General features: G+C 36.4%; 1 protein-coding gene across 1 annotated transcript in view; it reads right to left on the reverse strand.

The window, feature by feature from the left end:
• Positions 1-10,599, reverse strand: part of ACAA2 (acetyl-CoA acyltransferase 2) — a 45,474-nt gene that overhangs the window by 33,087 nt on the left and 1,788 nt on the right. The window contains exon 2 of the mRNA XM_030867910.2: positions 4,163-4,329. Coding sequence (XP_030723770.1) covers positions 4,163-4,329 — 167 coding nt within the window. The remainder of the gene's footprint in view (positions 1-4,162; positions 4,330-10,599) is intronic.

The raw sequence follows: 10,599 nt of genomic DNA on the forward strand, positions 1-10,599 counted from the left end.
AGGAGAATAAGAGGTGGGACTAGACTACTGCTTCCCAAACTTTAAAATGCATACTGGGGCATCTTGTTAAAATGTAGGTTCTCAGTAAATAGGTCTAGGACTACCTGAGATTCTGCATTTCTAACCACTGCCCTGGTGAGGCCAATGTTGCTGGTCCAAGGACCACACACTTTGAGTAAGAAGGGATGAAACAACTTTTTTTTCTTTTTAACAATAACAACAGCTTCTATTGTAGAGAAAGCTAAAGCAAATTTGATAAAATGTAAAGTTACAAGAATAGTACAATGAACACCCTAAAGTTACCTTGATGGACCAATTCTTTACGTTTTATCAAATTTGCTTTAGCTCTCTCTACAATAAAGGTACATTAGTGCCTTTAACACCAAGAACCTTAACACCTCTCAAAATAGGCAGGACATAAATATATAAGTTCAAAGTATAGTCGATTCTTATTATGTGTAGATTATATACTTGCAAATTCACCTACTTGCTAAAATTTATTTGTAATCCCCAAAATCAATACTTGCAGCACTTTTGTGGTCATTTGCAGACATGTGCAGAGTGGAGAAAAATTTTAGCTGCCTGATATGCACGTTCCTAGCTAAGGATGAACAAGGGGACACTCTGCCTTCTTGCTTCAGCTCTCATCCTAGAAATAGTGATCTTCCTGCAGTCTATTTAGTTTTATGCATTTTTGTGCTTCTTGTGGGTGATTTTACTGTTTAAAATGGCCCCCAAGTATATAATGCTGAAGTCCTTGCTCTCCAGTACCCCTAAGTGCAAGAAGGCAGTGACGTGCCTCACAGAGAAAATATCTGTTAGATAAACTTCATTCAGGCATGAGTGATAGTGCTGTTGGCTGTGAGTTTAATGCTAATGAATCAACAATATATATTAAATACGGTGTCCTTAAATAGAAACATATATAAAACAAGGTTATGTACTGATCAGTTAACAAAAATGTTGTGACCGGAGGCTCACAGGAACCTCACCCTGTCGTTTCCCCTGGGAGCAGTGGTTCAATAGTTGCTAATTCGGTGTACACGGCAACTATATAAAACATAACTACTGTGAATAACGAGAATTGACTACCATGAACAGTTGTGTGCCAATAAATTAGATAATTTAGGTAAAGAGGACAAGTGCCTAGAAAGACACAAACTACCAAACCCAACTCAAAGAAAAATAGACAATATGAATAGACCTATAACAAGTGAAGACTGAATTAATTAGTAATCAAAACACTACTCACCAAAAAAGCCCAGACTGGCTTCATTACTGAATTCTACCAAACATTTAAAGAAGCATTAATACCAATTATTCACAAACTCTTCCTAAAAAATAGAAAAGGATCACTTCCCAACTCATCATGAAGCCAGAATTATCCTGATATCAAAACCAGATAAAGACATCACAAAAAAGTACAGATTAATATCTCTTATGAATATGGATATAAAAATCTCCAACAAAGTACTAGCAAACAGAATTCAGCAATGTGCAAAAAGAATTATATGCCATGACCAGTGTAAGGGTCATCCAGAAATGTAAGGTTGTTTCATCACCTGAAAGTCAATTAATATATCACGTTGTATCAACAGAATAAAAAACAAAACTCATACGATCATCTCAATTGACATAGAAAAAGCACTTGACAAAATCCAACACCTTTTCATGATAAAAACATTCAATAACCTAGGAAAAGAAGAGAACTTCCTCAACCTGATAAAGGGCATCTAGAAAAACCCATATAATCATACTTAATGGTGAAAGACTGGATGCTTTCCCCACAATATCAGGAACAAGACAGGGATATCCATGTTTTGTCTCTTTCATTCAACATCAGAGGTTCTAGACAGAGCAATTAGGTAAGAAAAATAAATACATAAATAAAAGAAATCCAGATTGGAAAGAAAGAAACATAACTATTTCTACTCTCAGATGACATAATGTTATATATAAAAAATCCTAAGTAATCAACTAGAAAACGATTAGAAGTAATAAATGAGTTCAAGGTTTCAGGATATAAAATTAATATATAGAAATCAATTGCATTTCTTTTTTTGAAAAATCAGCTGCATTTCTATACACTTGCAATGAACAATCAGAAAATGAAATAAGAAAACAATTCCATTCACAATAGCATCTAAAAGAATAAAATACTTAAGAATAAATTTAACAAAAGAAGTGCAAAACATATTCTGACAACTCTAAGACATTGTTGAAAAATTAAAGAGGATTTATACAAGTGAAAAAACATGCCATGTTCATGGCAATATTCCTTCAATTGACCTACAGATTCAAAACAATCTCTATCAGAATCTTAGCTGACTTATTTGTAGAAATGGGTAAACAGATTCTAAAATTATCAAACTGCAGGAGACCCAGAATAGCCAAAACAACTTTGAAATGAATAACTAAGTAGGAGGACTCACATTTCTTGATTTCAAAACTTACAAAGAAGCAATGATGATCAAGACAGTGTGGAACTGACATAAAAAGGACAGACATATAGATCAGTGGAAGAGAACTGGGAGTCCAAAAATAAAATCATGTGTCTATGGTCAACTGATTTTCCATAACAGTGCCAAGACCATCCAATGGGAGAAAGAATAGTCTTTTCAACAAATAGTGCTAGAACAACTGGATAGCCACATGCAGAAGAATGAATTTGGACCTGTACCTCAAAATATATATAAAAATTAAATCAAAATAAATCAAAGCCCTAAATGTAAGAGCTAAAACTATAAAACTTAGAAGAAAACATAGGGATAAGTCTTCATGACCTTAGATATGGAAATGGATTCTTAGATAATGACACCAAAAGCCTGAGCAACAACAACTGAAATTGGGCTTCATCAAAATTAAAAATTTTCATACTCCAAAAGATACTATTAAGAAATGAAAAGATAGCAAAGTATAGAAAAATATTTACAAATCATGTATCTGTTAAGGGACTCATATCTAGGATATATAAAGAACACTTATGACTCAATAATAAAAAGACAAATAACCCAATTAAAAAATGAGAAAAGGATATGAATTAGACACTCTCCAAGAAGATACGGCAATGGCAACAAGCTAATGAAAAGTTGTTCACATCATCAGTCATCAGGGAAAGGCAAATTAAAACCACAATGAGATACTACTTCATATTCACTAGAATGGCTATAATAAAAAGACACACAATATAACAAGTGTTGACAAGGATGTGGCAAAAATGGAACCTTCATACACTGTAGGTATGAATGTAAAATGTTTCAGCTGCTTTGGAAAACAGTCTGAAAGTTTCTGAAACAATTAAATGTAGAGATACCATATAGCCTAGCAATTACACTCATAGGTATACACCCAAGGGAAATAAAAACCTATGTCCACACAAAAACTTGTACTTGATGTTCAAAGCAGCATTATTCACAAGGGACAACTGTGCACCTTTTTCTGAGCCTTATCCCAGCTCTAAGAGCTGAAAGCGCTCAGCACAGGAGGTGGCAGTAGCCTCAAGTCTTCTCAGCCTGCCTCACACCCTTCTCAGTCTGGAACCACCTTAACGAGTCAGGAGAACAGTGATTAGGGCCTCAGTACTGTCAGTGGCAATGCACTCAGTGTAGAGCCTCCGTCCCACCAATGAGGTCTGGGAAGAGTAAGACAGTCCCCACTTCATGGCCACACTTTGAAGGAATATTCAGCTTTCAATTACTGCAAATGAATCATCTATTTTGTACACCATACATAGCAAGGTAGAGGGTAAAGGAGCTTCTCATTTCCCACAAAACACTGACCAAGCTCCTACTGTGTGTAAGAAATGATGGGAGATGTGTTGCATTGCTTGGGTTTGCTACCCTCCTTAGTGGCACACAGAGAGAACCAATTTACTTCAAATAAGTCAAGGAGATTAATTTGCTATTTAAGAAGCAATAAAATGTATCCCAAGTCCCAGACAGATCCCAGATAGATATATAGTTTTTGAATATATGTTCTTTTGAATTATATACATCCTTTTGAATTATATATGCCATTGCTTCTGGAGTCAGAGGACTCCTCAAATTATGAATACCTTCAACTATTATTAACTAGTACACCATTACAACACGTTAAAGGAATTATTTTTAGAAACTGATAAAAGAAAGCAATAGGAATGAAATGTCCCTTCAGCCCTACTAACCTGTATGACGTTGCCTACAACGACACTGTCGATAGTTTCAGGCGAGACTTTGCCAGCAGACAAGGCAGCCCTGGCAGCAGATTCAGCCAAGTCAGTAGCTGTGAAGTCTTTCAGAAGACCTCCATAAGCCCCAAAGGGTGTCCGCTTAGCAGCAACGATGAACACACCTATTGCAAAGAGGAGAGATTTATGAGCAACTACAGGTTAGTCAGTGTCCCTAACATGCTTTAAATAATTTCATTGTGAACCTTATTGTCAAGTACAATTTTCAATTAAACAACTAAAAATCTTTGTCACATAATAATACATAGAATGGGTCACCCTCACAGAAGCAGTACTAAAAGTTATCATTTTGATCAACACCTACATGCTGGTACCAAGAACTGCACTGCAGGCTACGATGTAAATCCATTTTGGCTAGATGACATTCTTATAATCTGATGATTTGCAATGCTAGAAACATTTGTTTAAAACGAAAGGCTTCTTCTATTTGCTGGAGTATATTGCCTAGTCATAGAATCAAAGAATCTCCCACTAGAAGGTACCTTAAGGTTGTTTGAGGCCAACCACTCATCCTATAAGAACATCCTCTAGAATATTCCTGACAAGAGGTCCTCTCTAACTTCTGCTAAAGAACTTTCAGTAAGAAGGCATGCTCCATTGTGTGAAGCAGTGTGCCCGTGAACAGGCAACATAACCTAACGATTTTTTTTCTCGTACTGAGCTGGGCTTGGCTTACCAAGTGTTCCATCTACCAATCGTAGTTCTATCCAAATGCATTCCAAACTCAGACAGATTATATAGCTTCTAGAACATACACTGCTTTGAATTTGTATTACATATGTCACTGCTTCTAGAGTCAGAGGATGACTCAAATTACAAATTTCAAATAATGTGAACTATTATCTTTTACTCTTAGAATAAAATGAGCATAACAGATAAAACAGATGACCTTTATCATGGGTAGCCCCTCCAGTATCTGGAGTCAGCTAACCTGTAAAATTCCCCAGACTTAATGACTCTTTTCCCAAATACACAAAAAGCGTTCTTTCAACAGTTCTTTATTTAACATTAATTCTGGTTGTTTTTCCCTAAAGACACTCTCATTTGCTAATATCCTATTATAACGTGTCAGTTAGAATGTAACAAAGTTTCCTACATCTGACCTAACCACAAAGGATAGAGAGGAATTATCTATACATCTATTATTGCAAAGACTACAAATTTGCAGTATCACTATTGGTTCGATTGGTGTCCCTGTACAGATAAATACAAATTGTCCCTTCCCAAGGCACTCTACTGCCACCTGCCTATATATATATATATATATATATATATATATATATATATATATGGTTAACAAATCTACAATGACTATGATATGAGTGGCACCCACTAGAGTTGTGAAATGCAAAGCCTGCATACTGGGGAACAACATCGGTTACAGCAGCTTCATCACACTAACATTTATTAGGCACCTACTGAGTACTAGACATCTCATCACTTGTCATATAGTATCTAATCTTCCCAACAACTCTGCAAGGTAAATATTACAGTTAACATACAAGGGCACTTCCTGTATGATGGACTTCATGCTTGATGCTTCGTATACACTAACTACATTTTCCCAAAGACAATCTGAGCACACATTTCCACATCTTGCCAAGAAACTGAGGGACTTTTAACAATGGGTTTGTACCCAGATATTGACCTGTAATTGAGACCATGCAAACATTATACCACTATTGTTATCTGGGTACAATTCTCCTGTTTATGTCAGAGATCTCTTTCCATGGAACAAACTAAATCTATCCTAAAAAAAATTCCAGCTTCTTCTTTCATTCCTACTTTGAGAAATTTAAAGTCTAAAAGAATGTTAGGAGCAACATATATAACTATACTTTAGAACAGATCCAATCAGTTCTTTACAGATAAAATATTCAGATACTTACAAAATGCCATAAATATTGGTTTGGTGCACTACAAATGTTTTCCTCTGAGATGGGTTATTCTGGGTCACTATGCCTTCCTGTAAACATCCTCTAATCCTCCTTGATTAATAGTCTCTGCCTATTTTTACACTGGTGTTGCTTTATTTCATTTTTCTTTCCCCTTTGCTTGTCTTCTTCCTGATTTTGGTACAGTCCTGCTCTGGTCATCGCCTAGTATGCTCCTATTTGACCAACTCTCCAGTAGACACTGACGATATATAAGAATGGCTTCCTCAAGTCCTTGGAGAATGAACAAAAGTAGGCAGATGTAGAGTAGATATGGGAAAAGGGAATAACACGGGGTGAGTGTCCAAGTTATTTACAACCTCTAACTTGAAGGCCAGCAGCCCACGCTAAATAGAATGGCGAGAATTCAGAAACTCAAAGTCTTGCTGGCTTGAAGAATCAGAGAACTGAATTTATGGCAATCACAGATACTGGAAACTGAGGGGGGGGATCTGTGAAAGAAAAGCGCTACAGTGGGGAGCCCAAATATCTGGCTGAATCCTTTATCATGAACCTGTGGGGACAACTACAACCACTTCAGCTAAGCCTAAATGAATTAGTTAGATCTGAGCTACTGCCCTCTACAGGGGAGACAGAGTGTGCAGTTTGAGTTCAGCCAAATTAACTGCCTGCAAAAAAAGTTAACTAAATAATCGGTAAGTCAGTACTTTTTGGAAAGTACCAGAATCCAGTCCCTACAATGGTTCACCTGCACTGTCCACCACACAATCCAAAATTTATTCACCTATGAAGAAACAAGAAAATACAGGCATATCTCAGATATTATAGGTTTGGTTCCACACGACTGCAATTAAGCAAGTCGCACGAATTTTTTTGTCTTCCAGTGCCTATAAAAGTTACGCTTCTACTGTGGCCTGTTAAGTGTGCAATAACATTATGTGTAAAAAAATGTGCATACTTTAATTTAAAAAAGACTTTATTGCTAATAAATACTAACCATCATCTGAGCCTTCAGTGAGTTGTAATCTTTTTGCTGATGGAGGGTTTGAAACATTGCGAGAATCACCAAAATGTAACACGGACACAAAGTGAGCAAACGTTGTAGGAAAAATGTCACCAATAAACTTGCTCAACTGCAGGGTTGTCACAAACCTTCAATTGGTAAAAAAACCGCAGTATTTGCAAAGTGCAATAAAATGCCATATGCCTGTGTGACTCATTCTTGAGATAAAAGAAAATCAACAGCAACCAACCCCAAGATGACCCAGATGTTAGCATTAGCAGACAAGGATTTTAAAGCAGCTGTCTATCATAACTATGCTCAAGGATGTATAGAAAACTTTGTTCATAATAAAGGATAGGACATCTCCACAAAGAAAAAAAAAGCTTAAAAAAAAGAACCAAAGTGAAAATTCTAAAACTGAAAAATATCTGAAATAAAATATACACCAAATGGGAAAAAGCAAGTGTGAAAAAAAGAAGTGTAAAAGCAGAATGGAAGTGAAAGGAGTAAGATTCAGTGACCTTGAAAGAGATAAATAGACATTACCTGATCTGAAGAACAGAGGAAAAAGATGATTGGGCAAAACAAAACAAAACAAAACAAAAAACATGGGCAAAGTCTGACAAAGGAACAAAGGCAATTCAAAGGAGAAAGGATAGTCTTTTCAATAACTGGTGCTGGAACAACTGGACATCCACACGCAAACAACAACAACAACAAAGTAGACAGACCTTACACCTTTCATAAAAATTAGCTCAAACTGGAACACAGACTTAAATCAAAAATTCAAAGACTATAAAACTCCTAGAAGATACCAAAGGAGAAAATCTAGACGACCTTTGGTTTGGCTTGGTGATAACTTTTTAGATACAACACTAAAAGCACAATCCATGAAAGAAAAATTTGGACTTTATTAAAATTGAAAACTTCTGCTCTTCAAAAGACATTACTAAAAGCACAAAAAGACAAGCCACGGACTGGGAGAAAATACTTGCAAAACACTTATCTGATAAAGGGCTGGTATCTAACATATACAAAGAGCTCTTCAAACTCAATAATAAGAAAACAAACAACCCAGTTAAAAATGCATAAAAAATGTGAACAGACACCTTACCAAAGATACTATACAAATGGCAAATAGCCATATGAAAAGATGTTTGACATCATGTTGTTAGGTAACTGCAAATTAAACTAACAATGAGATACTATCCCACAACTATTAGAATGGCTAAAATCCAAAAAACACTGACAATACAAAACGTTGGTGAGGATGTGGACCAAAAGAAACTCACCCACTGCTTCTGGGAATGCAACATGGTACAGCCACTCTGGAAGACAATGTGGCAGTTGCTTCCAAAACTAAAACTAACCATACTCCACTCATATGATCTAGTAGTCATACTCCTTTGTATTTACCCCAGTGAGTTGAAAACTTAGGTCCACACAAAAACCTGTATACAAATGTTTATAGCGGCTTTATTCATAATTGTTAAAACTTGGAAGCAGCCAAGATGTTCTTCAGTAGGTGAATGGATGAACTGTGGTACACTCATACAATGGAATATTCTTCAGCACTAAAAAGAAATGTGGTATCAAGTCATGAAAAGACATGAAAGAAACTTAAATGCATATTGCTGGTGAAAGAAGCCAATCTGAAAAGGCTACACACTGTATGAGTCCAAATATTTGACACCTAGAAATGGCAAAATTATGGAGACAGTAAAAAGACCAGCGGTTATCAGGGGTTGGGGGTGGTAGGGAAGGAGAAATGAATGGGTAGAGCACAGGGAAATTTTAGGGCAGTGAAACTACTCTTTATGATACTAAAATGGTAGATACATGCCATTATACATTTGTCAAAACCTATAGAACTATACAACACAACAAATGAACCTTAATGTAAACTGTGGACTTTAGTTAAAAATAATATATCAGTATTGGTTCATCAATTGTAACAAATGTACCACATTAATGCTGTTAATAATAGGGGATAACGGAGTGAGGCGAGGAAGTATATGGGAATGCTCTGTACTTTCTGTTCAATTTTTCTATAAAACTAAAAGATAAATTTACAGATTCAAGCTCAGTAAACTCCAAAGTAAATAAATGCAAAATACACGCACACACTCACTCATCTTGGCACATCACTGTCAAACTTCTCAAAACGAAAGACAGAATCTCAAAAGCCAGATAAAATGATATATTGCATATATGAAAATGATTCGAATTGAACGTTGACTTTTCAGAAACAATGAAGGCACGTTTCATTTGCTTCTCCATAAATTTCCTGTCATGAGTTTTTTCCTTGTATTTCATAACCTAAGAAAGCATTTTTGTGTGGGAAGTGCGTATGGTGAAATATGAGAAATCTACAAAAGAGTGTGCGTGTGTGAAAATGAAAATGAAAGCAAGAACTTCCCCTTTCCTTACATCACGTCTGCTTACTTGAAGCTCCCAGGCTGTAAAGGTTAGCATGAGCAAGACTAAAACTGAACTAATACAATTATTTTGAGTGGGGAAAAAGCTATTAAGTGTATTTTTAAAAATAATCTGGCATGTGCAGGTACAAAGACTAGACAATCTAAAGGATTTTTTCCTGTAATTTCATAAACTGGATACCATGGCAATAATTATTTGATCTGATGTCGATTTTATGTGGAAGTTGAAAGGTCTAAAACTTAACAATCGGTAACACCCAGCTAAGATCTTGTGTATTTTAAAAGGCTCTGAAAATTCAGAGGTTAAAGATTTTTACTGAAAGACAATGAAAAGACATATTAATCCAGAGCATAGTGAGTCAGAAACACCAGGAAAGGGTCTGGCAATGTGGCAGATGTGACCACAGAGGCAATGTGGCCTGGCAATGTGGCAGATGTGACCACAGAGGAAAAGTAACACTAGAAGAGAAAGAGGAATTCTGCCTTCCTTTCTATTACATTGTTACGCAAATATTTACTCATTTAATTACAGCAACTGCAGACAGCAACCAAAGCTAACAAGGAAAACTGCTGCTTCTGTATCCACTTCAGTTTCAGGATTCATCTGGCAGCTCCCTGACCCCCGCCCCCGCCTGCCCACCTCACCTGCCTTGAAGGGTTGCACAAACATTCCCAGCAAAGCTAAGGAGCAGTAAGAGAGTTAATATTTGTTGAGTGCAACCCTTCTACCAAGTCCTGGGATTGGTGCTAATAAAAACCCGGGATATTGGTTCTACAGAAATCTGATAAATTAATGACAATCTTTACCAAAGTCAATTATGCTCCCATTCAAAGGTGTCCTTTTCCCCACAAGAGTCAGTCGCACGTTCTCTCTTACCCACTAGTCCTGCAAGCACCTAGTATGCTACTTGAGAGAAGTATGTATCTGTAATGTATTCTAACCAACCAATAACAATCAAGACACTAACTACCATTAGAGACAAGCCATTCTACCTTTCTGGACATCAGTAAAACAGGGAAACATTCCCTGTAAAACAG

This window comes from Globicephala melas, chromosome 13 (genome assembly GCF_963455315.2).
Source record: "Globicephala melas chromosome 13, mGloMel1.2, whole genome shotgun sequence".
Lineage (NCBI taxonomy): Eukaryota > Metazoa > Chordata > Mammalia > Artiodactyla > Delphinidae > Globicephala > Globicephala melas.